General features: G+C 43.7%; 1 protein-coding gene across 21 annotated transcripts in view; it reads left to right on the forward strand.

Annotated features, from left to right (window-relative positions):
- KALRN (kalirin RhoGEF kinase) overlaps positions 1-22,035 on the forward strand; it is a 675,561-nt gene that overhangs the window by 54,361 nt on the left and 599,165 nt on the right. For 3 of the 21 annotated variants that reach the window (XM_045502316.1, XM_045502318.1, XM_045502320.1), the window contains exon 1: positions 10,636-10,894. The exons of 16 other annotated variants lie outside the window; for them this stretch is intronic. In XM_045502316.1, coding sequence (XP_045358272.1) covers positions 10,828-10,894 — 67 coding nt within the window. In that variant the 5' untranslated portion in view covers positions 10,636-10,827. Of the gene's footprint in view, positions 1-10,635; positions 10,895-22,035 lie in introns of those variants that run through there. 2 more of the 21 variants (XM_045502330.1, XM_045502332.1) reach the window with 1 other exon arrangement.

Raw genomic sequence — 22,035 nt, forward strand, 5'->3', positions numbered from 1 at the left:
CAGAACTCTGTGTGTTGAAATCCATTTTCCTGCTGTGTATGTGTATTTATATACCCATATCTATGTTCACACAAGAATAGGATAATAAGAATTATTTCAAATGATTTTGCAAATTGTGTTCTCCTACCCAACGATGTATTATGGGCATTCTTTCATGTCACTACAAATGAAATTCATGCTTGTCCTTTTTAATGGTTTCAAAGTATAAAATATTGTATTGTAACTGTATTGTAATTTATTTTAACTAGTCCCTTATTGTTGGGCATTGGGATTACCTCCTGTTTTTGGCTGTTACAGAACACACTGCATTGTGTGTCTAAGTGCAGTAGGTGAGAGTCTTAGAAATAGGATTGCTGGCTTGGAGGCTATCCACTTTAGAAGTGTTGATAGGTACTGTCATACTGAGTTCTGAAACATTATATCAATTTGTTCTCTTACCAGATTTTATATTTATATATATATATATATTTCCATCCAGTGTGATAGATCAAATGTGGCATGATGTTATTGCTTTAATTTGCATTTCTCTGATTATTAATAACATTAGCACCTTTTGTTTGCTTTTTAGCAGTCATTTGTTTTTCCTCCTCTGTGAATTGCCTGTTCGTATTCTTGACCCATTTTTATACTGAGTTGTTTAACTTTTTCTTAAGGTTTTTGAGCTCTTTGTACGTTAAGAGATTCTAATCCTTTGTATGATGTATTGTTGCAATGTAGTGGATATTTGTCTCCTAGATTATCTGTTAACATTATTCATGTTTTTGCAATTTTATCTATTCCTTTTTTTTTCCTGTGAAGACTTAAAAAAAAACCTCACAATTCACATTGTTCAAAAATTAATACAATATAAAAAGGTCTTTATATGATCCTATGCTTGTCTACCCAGTCCCCTCCCCCCATAGGTAACTGTCAGTGTTAGTTTCTTGCTAAACTTCCCAGTGTTTCTTTTTGTAAATATAAGCAAATCGGAATCCATACTTATTTTACCCCCTTTTTTTTAATCAAAAGCAAGGGAATACTAACTATATTGTTCTATGCTTTGCATTTTGAACCTAAAAAATACTTCTGGAAGATCTTTTCATATCAATTTACAGAAAGCCTTGTCATTGTTTACCAATGGCTGCGTAGTATTCCATTGTGTGGGTATACCACACATAGTTCATTGAGCTTTTAAGATTTTTTTGCTTCTGCCTGCCTAAAAGAATATTGAAAACTATATACCACCCCACACACATTTAAGATGACATTAAACATTTTTTAACCATACATTTAAATGGTTGCAAATCATGTATTTTCTAGCATATTGTATATAGGCTTTTAATATATATATATATATATATATATATATATATATATATGTACACACACATACATATGTATATATTTAATATGAAATTTATTGTCAAATTGGTTTCCATACAACACCCAGTGCTCATCCCAACAGGTGCCCTCCTCAGTGGGCTTTTAATATATTTTATTCAAACTTTTGGAGCTGCAAATTTAAGGATTAGAAAAGGCAGCTCTTTTTGTCAAAGCGTGCAACTAAATCAGACATATTTACTTCCTGTCAGAGAAAATCTGACTTCTTTTTATTTTTTTTCTTTTTCTTTTTCTTTTTTTTAATTAAAAATTTTTTATTTTTATTTATTTTTTTCACCATTTTATTTAATTTGTTTTTTAAAATTTAGATCCAAGTTACCATATAGTGCAATAATGATTTCAGGAGTAGATTTCTTAATGCCCCTTACCCATTTAGCCCATCCCCCTCCCTCAACCCCTCCAGTAACTCTCTGTTCTCCATATTTAAGAGTGTCTTATGTTTTGTCCCCCTCCCTGTTTTTATATTATTTTTGCTTCCCTTCCCTTATGTTCATCTGTTTTGTCTCTTTAAGTCCTCATATGAGTGAAGAAATCTGACTTCTTTTTAAAAATGGAAGCAAGCATGTTAATTAGACACCCTCTGTGACAACCCTGTCTTCAGGATTCTAATTCCAAGATAGGTAGATAGTTAGATAAAAAAGATACAGTCCTGAGACTAGCCATACTCTTGTCTTGTAGATGAAATAAGGTACAATCCTTTTCAGTGCTTCCTTGGTGATTTCATCCAATCTTGTGGCTTCAATTGTTCTCCATTCACCAATGACTTCATTTTCATTTTATCTATTACACTCTGACAGGCCACCCCCAGTCTTAGTGGCTTAGGACAACAATTTGTTGTTTCTCATGATTATGAGGGTTGATGATGCAGTTCTTCTGTTTTACGTAGTGTCTGCCTGGGTGCTCCGAGGGCTGGAAGCTCCCCGGCTGGCCACACTCACACAGCGGCAGTCGGTGTGGGTTCTGCTGGGACCAGCTGCAGTTCTCGTCCCAGGTCTTTGCTTCTCTTTCACGTGGCCTTTCCATGTGGCTTGTGCTTCTCACCATGTGGCAGCTGGACTCCAAGAACAGTTTTATTTATTTTTGACTCCATCATCTTAAGAGGTCTTTTAAAAAGTTAGGTGATATAGTCCAAAGGTCAAAATTCAAAAGTTGCGGAAAGATATACAGTGAAAAGTATTCCTTTCACTGGTATTTTCCAGCCCTTATTTTTCTTAATTGATTTGTATATAAATACAGAGATTTAAAAAAATGCCTATATAAGCCAACATATTGAGTTTTGTGTCTTGCTTAGGAAAACCTTCCCACCCTAAGGCTATAAAAACTTTTCTTCCTCTTTTTTAAAGGTTTATTTATTTTTGAGAGAGAGCTTGCGAGTATGGGGAGACAGGGAGAGAGGGGGACAGAGTATCCAAAGTTGGCTCCACGCTGACGGCACTGAGCCCGATAAGAGGCTCGAACTCATAAACCATGATATCATGACACAGGCTAAAGTCGGACACTCAACCGACTGAGCCACTCAGGTAACCCTAAAACCTTTTCTTCTTGAAGTTGTATAGTTTGTTCTTCTTCATGGGCATTTTTAAGTAGGCTTTCCTGTGTACATGCTATAAGACCAGACTGATGGGCTTTTAGGGAAGCCACATGGTTGAAGGACCTGGAAACTCCAGCAGGGAGCTTCATAAAGTTTCTCACCTCCTCAGTGCTGAGGGTCACCCACACGATTCATGTGGGCATAGTCAAAGGATTTTTGATAATTGAATCTTTCTTGGAACTTTCTTTTTTTAAAATTGTTTTTAAATGTTTATTTTTGAGAGAGAAAGAGACAGAGCATGAGGTGGGGGCAGGGGGAGAGAGAGAGGGAGACATAGAATCTGAAGCAGGCTCCAGGCTCTGAGCTGTCAGCGCAGAGCCCAATGCGGGGCTCAAACTCGTGAACCACAAGATCATGACCTAAGCGGAACTCAGATGCCCAACTGACTGAGCCACCCAGGTGCCGCTTTCTTGGAACTTTCTAACCTGTCTTAGAGCAGGGGGAAAAAGCCAGATGAATTGGGCAGTTGGGCAAGTAAGCTCTAGGAATCTGCCTCTGCCTGGCAGGTAGAGAAGCTGGGGGATTTGGTGTTGTGACTTATGAAGTCCTAACTCAGGACTTCATAAGGGACATTTGGCTTAGAGTTGTCCTCAATGGCAAAACTGACACTGTTTTTTACTGGTTTATCTGTCCACTTAGGCTGTATGTAGTGAGAATTTCATACACGGATATGAGTTTTTTTCTATTGTAGAGAATGCACTAACTGTATTAAGCACCTACCATATATTAGGTATAGTGCTTCATATTTTGAATGTTATTTTGTTTTTTCCTCATGAAGGTCATTCCAATTTTATAACATCATCCTTATCTTCATCCAAAAGATGAAGAAACATAGATATACAGAAGTTATTTGTCTCAAATTACTCAGCTAGAAAAAGGGATTTGAAATTTGGGATTTGAATGCAAAGCTCAGGTCCTTTCCCAACACTAGAAGGTTTCAAATTAGCAGTATAAGCAGATTAGAAAGAGATTATTTATAGATTTACAGGAATTAGTTATTTTTGAGAACCATAAGCAGAATTCATTTGCTAAAAAGTAAAGTGATGATGGCAACTGATTCTTTTCTTTTTGAAAATAAAAGCCAAGGAAGTGTGTAGCTCCTATGGTTATCCATCCTTGGGGTGTGTGTGTTGGGGGGGGTGGTAAGGGTATTCATGTGAGTCAAATATTCTGATGTGATAGTGGATTACCCTATGAAACACTCACAGAAAAAAACCCATTAGAAAATAGAAAAAAATGTTTAGTTCTAGATACATGCTAACCAAAATTTAATATTTCTTTAATGGGACAATGGGCTCTTTTTGATCCTGTTTAACTTCACATTCATTATTATCAACCCCAGTCATTATAGCCTGGTGCCTATTTAGCCTGATTTTATTGGGGGGTTGAGGGGAGGGGGACTATTTGGAAAAATTCGTGTAGGAGATGGTGAAGGCATGGGATGAAAACAGGAGAGAGAAGGGAGAGAATTCTCCTCAGTGGGGCTCCCTGTGGGCTGGGTGAGGTGTGAGGTTTCTGCTGTGGTGACTGACAACTTAGGTTTTCCTGATTCTGTGTTGATGAACTGTGAGAATTAAGAGACGAGAGAAATGGTTAAGAAAAACCTCACCAGGGTGAATGGACCCCAAGCTTGAGGTGGCCTTTAGTTTTTTGAGTCATACCACCTCTCTTGATGGGTGAAGAAACTGTTCTTAGTGGAGGTAAGATGGAGGCACCACCATTATTGGCTGTGGGAAACAGGAGATAATAAAGAACCCTCTGGATTGATTACCTAGGCCTCTTGGGTTGGGTTCTGAGGTGTTCTCTCCAACTATTGATTAGCTTTTCTTTTTTGTCTTCAAGGAAAACTACTTTATAATGTAGGTGCTGTAGAGAAGGCAACCTACCAGGTAGTCATGTTCTGAGTAGGAAATGGGAGGTCATGGGAGTGAGTTAAGGAGAGCAGTGGAGGCACCAGCTCCTGTGAGTTGTCTTCATCAAGATGGCCTAACAGGCTAATATCTATGAGACTTAGGGAAGATAGTCTTGGATCCTCCTCCTTGCCTCCAGTGTGCATCCCCACTTCTGCTTATCTAAGGCCTGGACTTCCATGCCCTTCCTTTTTTTTTCTTTAACAATGGAATAAATTTTGGGCACCTGGGTGGCTCAGTCAGTTGAGAGGCTGTCTTCAGCTCAGGACATGATCTCATGGTTTGTGAGTTTGAGCCCTGCATCGGGCTCTCTGCTGTCAGTACAGAGCCCACTTCAGATTCTCTGTCTTCCTCTCTCCCTGCCCCTCCCCCACTTTCTCTCTTTCAAATAAATAAACATTAAAAAAACGTTAACAATGGAATAAATTTACTTGTCATTCCAGATCATAATTGGTACAAATTAAGCTCTTTGTCATCAGAACATGTACATATACAAAAACCCCCAAAATAAAATGTTAATTTAGCATCTCCCATGATGGTAGAAATACACCATGTTATTTTTTTCCATTTCCTTTTTAAAAATTAAGATATGATTGGCATATAACATTATATTGGTTTTAGGTATATAACATAGGGATTCAATATTTGTATATATTGCAAAATGATCACCATGATAAATCTAGTTAACATCATTCACCATATATAGTTACATTTTTTTTCTTGTGATGAGAACTTTTAAGATCCACTCTTAACAACTTTCATAATATGCAATACAGTATTATTAACTATAGTCACTGTGCTGTACATTACATCCCTGTGACTTATTTATTTTATTACTAGAAATTTGTACCTTTTGACCGCCTTCACCCATTTGCCCTCTCCCCTACTTTCTGACAAACACCAGTCTGTTCTCTGTATCTATGAGCTTGCATCCCCCCCACCCCTTCCTTTGAAGCAATATCTTTTGCCAAAATGTAAATACTTCCCAAGGGCCTAAATGTAAAGATCTCATCATAAAGACCTTACAGGGGATGAGATTATCATGATACTCTTCACATACCCGGGATGGGAAAGCTTTGAAGAGGTAGAGAAAGATGGGATGAGTCTGGCTCTTGGGGAATGGGGCGGGGGGAGGGGTTTGGGGATGGTGTGCTGTGGTTGGATATTCAGGGCAACGTGGGGTTCTGTTGACTGGTGGGGGTAGGGGAAGTATAAATACTCAGAGCAAGGTAAGGGAGTTCCTCCATTAAACAGTTTGGTTTAGAACCTCGTGTGGTGAAATGTTGTGTGCAGTCTTCATGAGCTGGGGGCTCCCCAGCCAACGGATACTTAAAGATCTCAGCAGAGGTTGGAGGTGAGCGAGGATGAAAGCGACACAAAAGCCAGGGCAAGCAGGCTAATTAGCTTCTGCCTTTCCCTCCTGCTGCCTGGCCTGATATTTGAGGTGACATTTAAAGTTATTGTACAGATGTGCGGTGGAGCCAAGGCAGAAGGAATGCTTTCTGGAGCCTGCGGAGAGAGATGAGACTGATGATTTCCCAGCCTTCTGGCTAGCAGCATCTCAACACCTCCGTTTGGGTCCCTCTAATGGACCTTGGGAGGTAGGACATCCCTTTACCATCCAGGACACTCTAGTCTGCTTTGAGACTCAGAAACTCCCTGCCTACTGGACTCTTAGGGTATATGGGAAGGTGGGTACACTCTAGAATTCAACCAGAAGAGTTAAATGAAGTCAGTGCCTTGTGTAAGAGAGGAGAGCTGGGGACAGAATCATCTGGGGAGCTTGTTAAATATGCAGGCCTCTGGGAGTGAGGCCTAGTTATCTGCATGGATAACAAACCCTCTAAGGTGATTCTGCTGCCCATTAAACTTTGAGAACCTCTGAGGTAGAGAATGAGTGGGGTTAGCTGGAAAAGGCCTCTTGGGAGAGGCGGACTTGAATTTCAGTGTGATAGGTGATACTTGTCATAGGTGCTGTCTTCAGGTGCGGACCTAAGGAGCCTGTTCACCTGGGGACACCAGGCTCTCACAGGAGAGACTGGGGTGGCGGTGTGGGGTCCTTCCCATCCCATAGATGGTGTTGCTGAGAATGTGCTGCCACAGGCTCACTTCAACACTTGGGTGCTAATCGCCAAGGGGACAGAAGTGGTGTGGGAGGTGGCTGGGGATGGTGTCTGCTGGAGTGTTTGATTCATGTTGCAACTGAAGCACAGCTTGCAGGGCAAAATGGCAGCCTGATGGAGCTCACTTCCTGGGGCATGGTGGGGGGAAGAACACCATGTTGACGGATTGTCTCCACTCTGGCATGCTACCATATGACCTCTTGTGTGGCCTCCACTTGTCTGAGAACCCCGTGTGTCCAAGGAGCTGGCCAGTGCTGCTGTGGGATTGGTGGTCATTGTCCCAGGAGATGAGTGGGAAAGATTTGGGACATGATTGGTTCTCTCCTCCCTCTGTGCTGTTTGCCTTCTGCTCCATACACTGTGCTGGCTTTATCTGATCGGGAACACAGTGTTTTCATGTTGGGGCGGGTGGAGAGAGGGAGAAAGAACAGTGCCAAGTTAAGAAGAAGGATCAGTGAAGAGAAGGCATCATATCTATGATGTGACATTGAGTAACCAGTGATCCTCCAGATGGGCATCAGTCCTCTGGAATGGACAGGCTGTTTGCTGGACTGAAGATGCTACTTGTCCCTGGAGAATATGTCCCTGTAGCCAGGTAGGTGGGCCGGAGGGCCCATGCCAATGGGAATGGCCATGCTTGTTTTGATCATGAGGAAAGAAGGAGCCACTGAGGAAGCATTGTTTAAGACAAAACAACAGCAACAAAAGTTAATAAAGCTCTGTCCTGGCCAATACCCTGTCCTTTCTAATTGCACTGCAGCTAAATGGAAACTCTCAGAGTTTCTTGGAACATTTTATTCAACTTCTGGAGGTGCTGCATTTACACTAAGGCTTATGGGGCTCTGTGGGGGTTGGAGAAATGAGCAGTGGTGGGCCAGCGAGCTCTAAGGAGCCCAGCTTGATAGGTTAGAGCTGATTTTAGTAAAATTCCTGGCTGAATGGGTTCATCCTGGGCCTAACCCAACAGGTGATGCTTATGTTTCTAGGTTCATAGTTGTGTGGGGAGGTGTTTACACCCATATTGTTCTTTAACAGATTTATTCCTTTCCTCTTTTTGAGGCTTTATTTATTCCCTTTGTCTTTTTTTATTCTTTTCTCTTTTTTGAGGCTGTGTGGAATTGCCCTTGATTACTAGAGGGAGGGGAACAGGGCCAGCTGCTTTCTTCTAGCCCAAGTGGGACATGGAATAGAGTACTCTTGTTCACACCGTTCCACACAGTCACTGGAACTGTCTTGCCACAGCCCATCTCTGTCTAGGTCTCCTGCATGGTGGGAGAGCCATGTGTGCCCCTCTCCCACCTCCCACCCTCCATTTCGGATTTCTCCCAAGTTGTGTTCTGGAAAGCCCCCTTTGGCATTCTTCTTAGGAGACGCTCTCCCTTGGCAGCCATAGCCAGGAGCTAAAGAGAAAGGTGAAAGACCATTAATGAGGCCTGCTTACCTCAGCCTGTGCCCATGGTATGTCAGCTGTATCCCGAAGGGACATCCTGTTGGGAAGTAGCCATGTTTCCCCAGTCCCTGCCCTACTGTGAGGACTTCCATGGCTCTGGGAAAGATGTCACAGTTCCTCGGGGACCATTCCAGAGCCCCAGAAACTCTCTTTGGGAGGACACAGATGGTACATATATCTCTTTCTCAGCCCAGCTACCTACTAGGCATTTGACTCTAAGCAAGTTATTTAACCTCTTGGAATGTGGGTTTTCTCTTCAGTAGACCGGGGAAAATGATCCCTGTCCTACAGACCTTGTGGGGCTGTTCAGAGACCCAAAGTAGATGATGGATATGAAAGTACTTTGTGAGCCAAAAAAGTACTGGCTACACCTGAATGATGGATTTTATTGTTTGGGAAGGAAGGGGGAGCCTCCGGGGTCAGTGCACTGCTGTCTGGAGAGAGGAGGGGCTTGCATTCTTGTGTTAACTACAGGCTGGAGTCTTGTCCATTTAAGGTAATAACAAAATAATACTATTGGAGCCAGAGAGGTGGCTTCCAGGCAGTCTGTCTGCTCAGTCCCACTACTGCCCTTTCAGAAGGAACCACGATGCAGGGTGGTGCTGGTGCAGGGGCCAGGGGGTGGGGAGGTTATGTCTGCGCTCACTTTCTCATCTCCCTCCTAGCTCTTATCCCCACCCTCCCCCAGCCTCCGCCTCAGTCTGAGTTCTGTCAGGATCTTTGGCCTGTCTCAGCTCAGGGGCCTAAAGCTCCCAGGAAGGGAGGACTGAGGGAGGATTGCTCCCACCGGCTGCCCAATGAAGAACAGGAGGCCTGGGAAGCTAACATTTCTGTTAGGACAGTGAGAAGGCATTGCTGGTTTGGCCGAAGCTGACACAAAAGCTGTGATGGGTGTGCACAGGGCTGCCAGGTACTTTTTAGGCTTAGAGGACAGAGTGGTCCCAGAAGCTAGAGTCCTCTTGGGTTTCACTTCTGTGAGCAGGACTCCCAGTCACTAGGGGTGCAGCCTCACTGCATGGGTGGCCAGTCCACTATAAAATGGGCTCCCAGCAGGGCAGGCATGGGGAGCCCCATCATCTTCCTACGGGCTTTAGGCAGTGCCCACGAACTGAGGTGCCATAGTGCATTCCTCTCCTTGCCATGAGAATGAAATTGTGTGGCATTCCCAGACTCACTTGCCTGTTCATTTATTCAGTAAGTAAATACTCGAGCACTTGTAAAGTTCAAGGCACTATGTGAAGTACATTGGGGGACACAACGATGATTACGAAGCAGTTCCTATGTTCATGGAGTTTATGATCAAGTAAGGCAGCAGAGTCCTAGACAAGGAGAACGTGAAATGGAATATAAAGGGGAAGACCAGAGACGGCTGCCCAGTATGCGGTAGTTGAGTTAGACATTGGGAAAATCAGAGGAAGCCATGCTGTTGGCAGGAAGAGCAGAAGCAAAGGCAGGGAGGTAGGAAACCGTGGGATGTATGGACATGTGGGTGCGAAGGAGAGGGGTTGAGAGGTCAGGAGGATGAATGCTTGAGCACTGCTCTCCATTGAGTGCTATACCAGAAATGGCACATTCTTCCTTTCCTGGGAACTTCACAATGTTTCTGTGGGGCAGATGCTTTTCTCTCCAGTTTACAAGGAGGGAGCTGGGGCTAAGGGAGTTGAAGAAACTTGGTTGAAGCCAGGCAACTATTAAGTGGTAGCAGGATTTGAACCCATGACTGTGTGACTCCAGAGCCTGTGCTATCTCCATGATAAAAGGATCCACAAATGGACATAGGGAGTAAGGGGCTGTGGCCTTTTTCTGCTCATGTGGGTCTAGCATTCTTGGACAGGAGTGTCTCTGGTCCCTGTGGAGTGAGGCAGTGAGACTCTGGGTCTTCTGGGCAGGCCTTGGAATCCTGGATGGCTGAGCTCCTGGCTTCCCACCCCAGTCCTATTAAGGGAGCCACTGGCCTCTGTCGTGAGAGGCAGGGAAAGCCAGAATGTTGAGGTATTCTGGAATGAAATTTAAGACATGACCTAGAATGTGGATTTTCATTCCCAAGACCACCTCTAACCTTGCCTTATTGTGACAGCTCTCCCTGCCTCCCCCCCGCCCCGCCCCCCACATCTCTGACCTCCTCTTGGGCCCCTGCAGACTAGGTCTGCACAAGGCGGCGGTGTTCTGCACTTGTTCCTTTGTTGCTGTGAAACGGCTCCGGCACAGTCAGCCTCTGTGTGGGAGGACTGGTGGCTGTCTTCACAGGCAGGCATTTGCTCAGAGCAGGCTGCGTGTGAGCCCAGCATCAAGTAATTCCGGCCTCCTCGAGTCGGAGGTGGTGGGATGAGGCTCTGCTGAGGGACTGGCTGTGAAGGATGAGTTCAGGGTGGGATGACGGACCGCTTCTGGGACCAGTGGTATCTCTGGTATCTCCGCCTGCTCCGGCTGCTGGATCGAGGTATTCCTGAGTGTGTGTGTGTGTGTGTGTGTGTGTGCGCGCGCACGAAAGAGAGAGGCAGAAACATGCACATGGAAAGACACAGAGTGCGGGGAGCAGGGAGCAAAAAGAGAGAACAGGGAATGAAACAGGGGAGTAGCCAACCCATGGAAAGTAAAGACAGGCTGTTTTTCTTGGGACATTTGTGACCCAGCTGGGAATTGGGATCACAGTGCCATTTGGGGAGCATCTGTATATCAGCATCTCATTTCTTGCTGTTTTTTTTTTTTTTTTTTTTTTAAATCAAGCTCCATACTATAGTCAAAGACAAGTGTTGCAGGGCTTTTGATAGATCACTTTGAGAAGCCATGTAACAAGGAGAATGGTCCCTGCATCAAGAAGCTGGAAACAAACAGATGTAGGCTCAGATCTCAGCTCTGCCACTTACCAGCTCTGTGACCTTAGGCTGATTCATGTGACTTTTCTCAGCTTGTTTCCCCATCTGTAAAATGGGCTTGGTAAAGACCTATTTGCTAGGGTTGTTGGGGAATTATTATTCAATTTATACCTATAAAACACATAACATAATGTCTGGTGCACAATAGGTGCTTTGTAAGTGTTCATTTCCTCTTTACGTGCCTTTCAGCATCATGGAGCTATATAGCACCTGTGCTGAGGACAGCTCCTTTTGTGGATTATCTGTAGATAGAGTCGGTTCAGAATTTGCAGTCAGTGGAACGAGAAGGGAAAGTCAGTTTTATTCCTCAGGTTAATCTGACCTTAATACATTTCACCCTCACATATTAATGTGTTTTAAATCTCTTGATAATGTGATGCAAATTCAGATACTCTGCTGTAAGGGAAAGCCACTACTAACTTGGTTGAGTAATTTTAAAAATATTGAGTGCTATTTTTAAAAGCTTTGGCTCCTTTAAGAGGTTTTGGCAAGAATGAGATCAAACCCCTGATGGAAAAGATGGTCCTGGGGAAGCCCTGCTGTATACCCAAGGTGTATTCATCTCCATTGGGAACATTCTTAGGTATGCCAGGAGGTCAGTATAAGGTAGAAGCAGAAAGCTGCACAGAGCAGGTGAACCAGGGCTCTTATCAGGGAGAAATCAAAGATGGAGGACACATGTGAAAAGCAGTCTCTCACTGGCACTGAGAAACAGGCCAGTGGGAGCCCAGACTGGAGAGGAGATGAGAGTGTTAGGAGAGCCAGAACTTCATACAGGTGGAGGTCATAGACTGGGGGACAGGGAAGAAGATCATAAGTGTGAATCCCCCTTACCTGTGTGATCTCAGGCAAGTTACTTAAACTCTCTGTGCCTCCTTTCCTTCCTTATAAACAGGGTGATGATGGTAATAATAGCACTGACCTAGAGTGTTGCTGTAAGGGTTGAGTGAGAAACCACAAGTGAAATACTTTACCCCAGTGCTTGGCATGAAGAAAGTGACCCGTAAATGTTAGTTTTTATTACCAGGACAGTTAATTCTCACTCTCCTACAAACATCCTGGGAAAAACAGGAGCAGGTGGTATGGAATAACCAGGAGCTGAGAAAAGTCTAATTAAGAATTATTAGAAGCTTGGAGACAATTTATACTTATGTAAATTAAAACAAATTCAAACTAACACATGATACTAATTAGAAGAAGAGATTAGATGTTAGTGTATAAGGTATAATAATAATTTATTTATTTTCTTTTTTGAAAATGCTTGAATCCATGAATTGCAAACTTAGATTCAAGTTCTGGCTTCATTACTTTCCAAGTGCCCTTGAATAAATGGTTTACTCTCAAATGGAACCTCAGTTTGTTAATTTGAAAACTGGGAATATTATACCATTACTTATATTATAGAATTTGGGGGAAATTCATTGTTAGTGCATGTAAAAGTATCAGTCATTCGGGGTGTCTGGGTGGCTCTTGATTTGGGGTCAGGTCATGATCTCATAGCTGTGGGATCAAGCCCCACATTGGGATCTATGCTGAGCATGGAGCCTGCTTGAGATTCTCTCTTTCTGTCTCTGCGCCTCTCCTCTTCTCTCGTGCATGCTCACTCTCTCTCAAAATAAATAAATAAGTAAACATTAAAAAAAAGAAAAAAGTGTCAAACATTCTTGAAATGCCAGGTTAATACATTTATGGATTTGTGGATTAACCTGTGCCCCTGGATAGCAAAAGTTGGTTGCCAGAATTGTGTGTTCTTCCATGAATGTTTTGTCATCATGTATGGCTGTAGATGAAAGTTTATGGTCTTTCATAAACAGTGTCTCTAGGGTTTTCTTTACTATGAGGCTTTAAATTAGCCCTTCCTGTGAAGGCTATTTTATTTCTAGGCTTCTGGGGTTGAATGTTAAGTTGCCCAGTTCTGGTTAGTGGGTGTCCTAGTACTATACGTGTACATGTGTGCACTCTCACATCTGTATTCAAGCAGAAGTTTTGGATAGAGAGCACCTCTCTAGCAGCTAATGTTACCTAACATTGTCTAGACAATGGCATGATTTCAAGTGGCGTGCTAGATTGAGATAACTCATGGGAAATTCTCAGTAAATATTTGTTGAATGGATGGATGGATGAATGATGAACCCCGTCCTCCCGGGCGGTGAACGAAGTTCTCTTAGATCTCTTCTTAGTGTATCAGAATTTAGCTCCCTTCATCTGTTTTAGGATTTCATGTCATTTCACCCTCATTATTGTCATGCCTCATGTCATCTTGAAAGTAACAGGCCTCAAGAAAGTGAGGAGAGGATAAGAAATGAGAAGAAGGGGGGAAATGATGAGCTTAGCCCAGGAAATTGAAATAATCGACAAGCTGTGTGCCGCCTGAGTCATTCTCTTGGCTGTGACTGGGGGATACAGGAATCTGTGATTTGACACATCTAGGAAAGGGGAGGAAACAGAACACATCGTGGAGCGGAAATAAACTTTACTGAGAAATGACAGTGATTGCTTGGTGATTGCAGATGAACCTTTTGTCTCCCCCATCATTTAAAAAAAGTTAAGGGTGAGGATTTTGAATAATAAAAGGGATTGTTTTTTAGGACTTGTAGTTAACTATGTGTAAGGATATTTTTAGTCTATATGTAAGGACGTATATGATAGTGAACTACCAACTTGCTCAGACATGGTTATTTTGATGATTTATTTTGTTAATAGCAGACGCAGGTTTTATGGTGTTTGTTACTGGGTGTTGGTCAATTCTTCTGACTGTTCTGTGCTTACAGACAGTGACTGAGGAGATGGTTCCTGTAGTAGGTAGGGCGGCTCATGGAAAGGAAGGAGCTCATGCAGATAAGAAACACGAGTAGTGTATAAGAGAAGAGAAATAACATCACTTTTTGTGGTTGTTGAGTTTTGGCATGTCCTTGGGGACCTGACATGCGAAGCGGGGGTTTACATTTCTTTGTTTACGCGTAATCATGTTGGAGTGAAAGAGGAAGAGAGGGAAGACTGGTGGCTCCTTCTTCATAGGGCATTGGGCAGTGTTTCCACTGTATGGAATGTCTACCACTGGTTGTCGTGAGATGATTTTAGGTGATTTACAGATGTCGCTGGAGGGTCTTTTGCTGGTCACTGCCTGGTGCTGTCCAGCAGACATTCTGTTCTGCCTGGTGTCTGTTTCTGTTGTGCTGTCCCCTGTCCCCACCCCCACTTCATCCAACGCAGGCCCTCTTCAGCCCCACTCATCTCTCAGATCGCCCCTCACTTCCAGCAGCTCCGCTTGGGTCTCATACTCTGCCCTGCCTTCATCTCTGACCCCAGCTTCTCTGCTTCCACAGCCTCTCTCTCTCCTTAGGGCTTCTTCTTTTTTTCTTTTTTCTTTTTTTAATGTTTATTTATTTTTGAGAAAGAGAGAGAGAGACAGAGTACGAGCCGGGGAGGGGCAGAGAGAGAGGGAGACACAGAATCTGAAGCAGGCTCCAGGCTCTGAGCTTCAGCACAGAGCCTGACACAGGGCTCAAACTCACGAGCCATGAGATCATGACCTGAGCTGAAGTTGGACACTTAACCAACTGAGCCACCCAGGCACCTCTCTCCCTAGGGCTTCTTTAAGGGCACGGCCTCCTATAGGCACTTGCTACCTGTAACCCCATTCTCTGGCATTCTTCTTCTGTTAGTCTCCAGCCTATCTCCAAGCTTCCTATTTTCCTCACCCCATGCCTGTGCCAGCTTTGCCCCGCATCCTGGGTCTTCTGTCTTTCCCTGCCTCCTAACTTGAGTGCTTTTCCCTCTCAGGAGCAACTGTCTTTTCTTCTTTTGCCCCTGCCTTTTTATGTCACCTTGCCATTATCCTCAGTACAGTAGTTTCTTTTTAAAATAAATTTAAGTAAAATGGAATTGATTTAAAATACTATTGAGGAAATAACTGTAGGAGGTAATGGATATGGTTAAATGATGTCAGAAGTACATAAATGACTGATCTGTGGAAAACTTAAGTGATATATTGAATTTACAACATAGTTTTTAGACTGCTAATTTCTTCTTGGTGTTTTGTCCATATTCTTGTAGGTACCACACAGTACTTTGGCTTCTGGACCAGAAACCAACTGATTCTTACCCCTGGATATACATGAGAATCACCCAGGAGCTGTTAGAGAGTGCAGTGTCCAGTTCCTTTCTTCCCACCACCACCCGCAGCCAATTAAGTGAGACTTGCTGGAGCTGGATATTGGCATTTTTAAGGGCTCTGCAGGTGATTCTGATGGTAGCCAGGCTTGAGGACTGCTCATTGCCATCCTGTAACATGGATGCCAGAGAGGAAAGGCAAAAATGCCTCTTTAGCAAAATAACAAAATAAATGAGAAAATCAGCCACTATATGAGAATAGTAAACACAGGAGTAAGCATAGGAATGCACTAAGGAGTAAAATTTAAAAGAACATAATCTTTTGGGTATAATTCATGCAATTTTCTTCAAAAACTGCAACTGCAGCCATTTTCTATCACTACCTAGCTAAACCTTGACTTTCCTTATTTCTAGGAACAAAATTTTTCTTGTGTGCAGGATGTTGTCTGGCCCCAGCTTGCTTTGGGGTTTTTGCTGTCTGTTCTGGCTGCCTAAGGCTTTGGAGATTGGGATGGCAGTTTATCACTGCAGATGTCAAGCCCCTTTCATTCCTTCTTAGTATAGCCCCCAACAGCTGGGCCCTGCCCAGAATTCGAGAAACAAAAATCCCTTTCTCCTTTCTGGTAGATGGGCAGTGAGGAGAGTAACTTTCCTTAAGCCTTCACAGTGTTGGGCTGTAGTTCAGCCAGGAATCTGTGTTTCTCACCAAAGTTCACCTCTTCCTGTGCAGCTGTTCTCTCTTGCCTCAACCTTCACATCTCCTAAATGTCCTAATCCAAGGATTGACTCTGCCCAGGTGCAGTCAGTACAGGGTCAAGAGGCAGCTAGCTCTAATGGCTGTGTCTCTCAGGCATCCTGATTGTAGATCTCATCCTTCCCATGCCTGCAGCCCTCTTCCTGGCCCTTGGTTTCCCATCACTGAAGATGGCCTGTCTGTGGTCTGCTTGCTGCTCAGTAATCTGCCCAGCTCTGGTCCCTGACTGGGTCAGGCTGGGTGTCTCTGCTTAGTCCATCTGCTTGTGGCCAGTCCCTATTGCCATGGATAGTAGGATACCCAGATGATCCTGGACAAATGGATACCCATTTTGTTTTGGCTTGTCCTGCTTTTGTTAGCTGTTGCATATGTGTGCCCAGCTTGACGTATGTCTTCTTTGTGCCAACCTTTATGACTTGTTCCTTCCCTCCTATGGTCTGTGGGAAAAGGAGAAAAGCACACAGCATGTGTATGAAAAGTGTTAGATGGCTTCCTGCACTAGGGATTTTCCAATTAGAGGAATTTAGGTTGTAATCACCTTCCCGTTTGAGCTGAATATTCCTATATGTACATAAAGAAGTTACTTTAGCTTAGCTTTTTAAGTTACAAATATGTATCTCTTATAGTTATTTATTTATTTTTTAATGTTTTATTTATTTTTGAGACACAGAGAGACAGAGCATGAGCAGGGGAGGGGCAGAGAGAGAGCAAGACACAGAATCCGAAGCAGGCTCCAGGCTCTGAGCTGTCAGCACAGAGCCTGACGCGGGGCTCGAACTCACGAACCGTGAGACATGACCTGAGCCGAAGTTGGACATTCAACTGACTGAGCCATCCAGGTGCCCCTCTCTTATAGTTATTTAATTGGCTTTTGGCATAAGATCACTTTTCTAAAGGGACCAAGTGTCTTGTCCAATAAATAGTTTGAGCACAGCACCACTAGAAACACCATCCCAGACATTTCTTTGTTGCTCCGCTCCAGAATCTGCCCAGAAAGCTCCGTATTTTCCTGTGCTTCCACTAGAAATGCCCCAAGCGTCTCCTTCTTATAGTTAATTCACACCCTTCCCCTTCTAAACCTTGAAACTCACATGTCTTCCGAAAAGGCTCCCCTAATTAGTCATACCTGGTTCTGTTTGGAGGCAGGTGGGCACTTAGGTGTCCATGATTAGGCGTTCCGTGATACACAATGGGCTCCTGTGGGTAGTAACAGGACATGTCTCACGGGGTTGTTGTGAGCGCTGAAGGAGTTAATATGTGTGGCAGTGCCTGAGCTGAAGAAGTGCTTGGTAGGTGCATGCTGTCCTCCCAGATTTCTGCTGCTGTTATGAGCTTAGTTACTTCTGAGTGAGTGCATTTGTGGGGGGTCCTTTCCCCTCCCTGAGAGTGGATGTTCTCTGACTTTAGGTCCTTGTCCCACTATCCCTTTGTATTCTCACCCAGACACCTAGTTCAGGGTTGTTTCCAATAAATCACTTTGGCTAACAGAGTATCTGAACTCTCCATCGAACAAAGAAAAGATACTGATTATCATGGCATTGTTAAGGAGAAAAAAAGAGAACTGTAATGATTTGACAATTCTAATGTCTTATATCTGTGGGTCCTCATTATGTATCTTTGAGATAGATTACTTTAGTCCCCATTTCCCAGATAGAAAATAGGTTTACAGAGGTTAGGTCCTTGTTAAAGCCACAGAGCTGCTATCCAGGACCCCTGGCTCCCATCTGGGCTGAGTTCTCTCTATATGTGCTATGGTACAGGTGGGTGGGGAGACACTCACTTTTCCTCCAGCACACATGTTAAACTGGGGATCCTGTCCACCTCCCTTGTCAGCACATATAGAGTATATCACTGGGATGTCTTGTCTGTGGTGTGAGATCACTAGACAAGATATATCTAGGCCAAGTCCTGGGGGAAGGACACCGATAGCTGTCCTGTGAGGTGCAGGTGTGGTGTTTCCATCCAGTGAGGTGGAGGTTACTGTGATGTGAGAACAGCAAAGCAGCACTTTTCTGGGTGTGGCATGGCCTCCCAGGGCCTGTTCTTCTCTTGTGACATATTCAGTGATTGCTGATAGCCAAGGGGTTGTGAGGTTGCTGTGTCCCTGGATGGTCAGAACGCCAGCTGGATTCTCAACATAAGTGAAGAGTTTACCCTTCACCTTGCAGATGGAGGCAGTTTGTTATCAAAGAAATGGCCAAAGCAATAAATACTGTTGGTGTTATTGCTGGCAATAGTAATCATATCTACTAAGGGTCTACACATAGCAGGGAGCATTTGGGGATAATAAGTAGGCTTCCTGCCCTCAGAGAGCTTACAATTCAAACTCCTGAAAGACCACGATCTATCAGTAATTTCTGCGAGTCTCTGTTGACCCCTCTATCAGATGATGGATTACTAGAAGGTAGATACCTTCTAGTCGTAAGGTTCCATGCTTCTATGTGGACAGTACTTGCAATACCTGAAAAATAATATACCTGCAGTACCTAAATATATCTACATGGTGCTGTCAGGTATTATTTCATAAGAGGGAGAAATAGTCTGAATGAATGAAGAAATGTTTGCTCATTCAATGAATGTCTTCTGAGGGCCTACTATATGCTGTGCCCAATTAAGGCTCTGGGAATACAGTGCTGAAGAAGACAGTATTCTTGTATTCATAAGACTTTATAGTCTAGTGGGGGAAGTAGACAGTAACAAATACTACAGTGGCAGGTAGGATTAATAGGACAACACTGAGTTAAGCTTCAGTGGTACTTAACTAAGAGGATGGAAATCAGAGAGTACAGACTTCCTGGATTGTGTGTGTGGTAAGAGTTAAGTTTAGAGAGATAGGTTGGGGCTGCCTTGTGAAGATTCTTGCTTGCATGTCAAGTTAAAGGCAGATGATGGCAGGGTAGTAGCATTTAATTTAAAAATGCGCTGAACAATTTCTGCATACCAGGCAGTAGGGAATGTAGGTACTGGGAATATGGTACCAGTGCCAGGTGCTGGAAATATGAAGAAGTATAACATAATGCCCAGCGTCTTCAGGTTTATGTTTCTAGAGAACAGTTAGGGTAGCAGATGCATGATTTTGATTTATTGGCCTAAAAGTGATCATGAAATTGATATTAGCTCAGGGAAGACAGTATAGGGGGAAATGTGATTAGTGTCCACTGATCTTGGAAAGTGTGGACATGGGGAGACAGGATCCAAGTGAGGAGAATATTCCCAAGGGTAGGAGGAGAGCCAGGACACAATAAATTCATGGGAGTAGAGGAGAAGGGACAGTTAGGGATCCCCATTTGCAGGGAAGTTGGGCAACTTTGAGGGGTTTGGTGACAGAAGGCTTTGGTGACTACTCACAGCTTTGTTTCAGCAGCCTTGGTGAGGAGAAACCAGATTGCAGTGGGAGGAGATGGTAAAGATGAGGCAGCAGCCGGCACATATTGTTTATTTGAGAACCATGTCAGAAAATGCAAGGTAAAAAATAGGTTGGTGAGACATTAAGGTCAAATGATGGTTTTGTTAAGGAAGGGAGGCCTGACTGTATTTGAGGATGGGGTGGGGCCAATGACAGAGAGAGGTTTGAAAATGATATACAGAAATGGATTTATTAATCCATTCAATAAATATTCATTGAGTACTGCCTATGTTCTGGGCCTGTGCTATTTTCTGGGGATACAGCATGAATAAGGCATGAAGTCTTCATGAAGTTTACATTCTAGTGAGTGAGACGGATAATACACAAGTCCAGCAACAGTTGAATTTATAATAAGAGCTTGTGATAAGTGCTGTAAAGTGCAGCAGTGACCTGGAGGAGGTAGGAATGGGCTGAAGCAAGAGTACAGATGGAAGTGGTAGACCGGAGGAGGGGAATGCTTCCTCTGTTGGAAAGAGGGTAGAAGGAGGTGCTTAGAAAGCTATTTTTAAGTAGAAAGAAGAAAAAAAAAAAGAGGAAATGCAGTTCAGGTGGCCTTGATATTCTTAGCAGAAGAGTAAGAAATGTTATGGGCTGAGACTGGAGAGGTGGGCTAGGTCAAGACCTTGGATAGGCTCTCACCTGCTTCATTCAGTCCTCCAACAACCCTGTGATGTAGGCGGTGTTATTCTCATTGTATCGATGAGATAGCTGAGGGGACTCAGAGAGGATCTATAATTAGAAAGTACAGGGGTGAGGTGGTGGGGAGGTCTATCACCTGTAAATTCTGCCATTGAATGGTTTAGGGGAAACGATAAATGAGTGGAGAATCATAAGCCTGCCAGTGAAATTGAGAGATCAGTCCCTCCTCCCTCCTCTGATACAAAACCCTATGCTGGGCCCTGTGGGAAACTCTTGGAGAGGAGATGACACCTGTGCATGGAATGCATTAAAGACATAAATCAAGCCATCAGCATGTATTTATGAGTATTTGGATTTTTAAAGATTTGGGTACAGCAAGGGAAAAGGGCATTCCGGGTAAGAGAAAATGCAGTGCAAACGCTCTAGTGATTCAGAGGAAAGGTGTAATCAGAGAAGGCTGGAGCTTTATCAGATAAAAAGTGAATTTACTGGTTCAAGAGGTGGTATTGGGCCAAACAAGATCAGTGGTGAGAAGAGGTTTTGGTTTCTCACTCTCTTTACCTCCATAATTGTACCCTCAGCAAAAGAACAGACAGAGTTGGAAGAGACCTCTCATTTAAGAGATGAGGAAACTGAGCCTGAAGAGAGGATTTCAGTTCCTGAAGCCATGCAGTTAGTTATTGGCTGAGCCTGCATATGAAAGCAGGACACAAAAACTCCTAGAGAGGCCTCTTTTCATTATATTCCCTGTGGTTTCAACCTCCAATCCTGCCCCCTTTAATAAGTTCAGCATCCCTGATGTAGTCATTGTATGTGGAAGAATGGGCAGGATGGAGAATTCATGGGTTTGAGGGGTGTCTAGATTGGATCCAGCATCTTAAGACTCCAGGCAAAATTTCTAAGAGCCCTCAAACAGGTTGTATTTCTTTCTCCATCCTCCCTTGTTATTATCATGAAAAATAAGCCAAGTGGAGTTGGAAGTGGCACCTCCTGGCTCTCCTGGTCTATTGCAGTATTGAGTTCTAAAGAACCCAGCCCAGAGCAAAGGCAGAGGAGTGTCTTTCTTATAAAGTCAGGCTAGGAGGAAGAATTGGCATGGGGCTTTTAATCTACATTCATGCCAAATGAAATCTGTTAGATGGGATAATGAGCTCCATATTTTATGGACTATTTTAAGCCTGTCTCAAAATAAAGTACAGGACTAGGGGTGGAGGAAGGACGTAAGTCTTGGAGACAAAATGCCATGGCTTACTCATCAGTGTTTTCATTTTAATGATCCCAACCCCAGTACAAGTCCCTCAGTGACACTGTAATGGAAACCACATTCTTTTTTTCTGCTGGAAGTTTCAGGATGAACACAGCCAAATGCTTCAAGGCATAATTAAGGTTATAAACTCTCATCCCCGGTAAAACACAGACCTTTCACCCCAGGGGGCTCAGTTAGAGACAGTGTGGTTTGAAAGCAGTGGAAATTATAGAGACATTTCTTCTGCCAATCTCTAGCCCACCACAGCTTCTTTTCTGGGCCTTCCCTCTCTGTTCCTCCCCCCTCCTTTCCCCCTTAACCGCTGCCTCATCCCTGGGAAGGAATAAACCAACACATAAATAAATAAGAACACTGGTATTGACTCTTTCCCTGCCACAGGGAGAGAATCTCAGACAGCTGCTGCTGTGTTTGTAGAAGGCTGGACAGGACTGGCAGAGGCAGTCCATGTGTAGCAGGAAGGGCAGCTGGGGGACCCTGCCAGTAGATGTGGGGTACCGGAAAGAGGGAGGTGCATGTGTCATGAGTA

This window comes from Leopardus geoffroyi, chromosome C2 (assembly GCF_018350155.1).
Source record: "Leopardus geoffroyi isolate Oge1 chromosome C2, O.geoffroyi_Oge1_pat1.0, whole genome shotgun sequence".
In the NCBI taxonomy this organism is placed as follows: Eukaryota; Metazoa; Chordata; class Mammalia; order Carnivora; family Felidae; genus Leopardus; species Leopardus geoffroyi.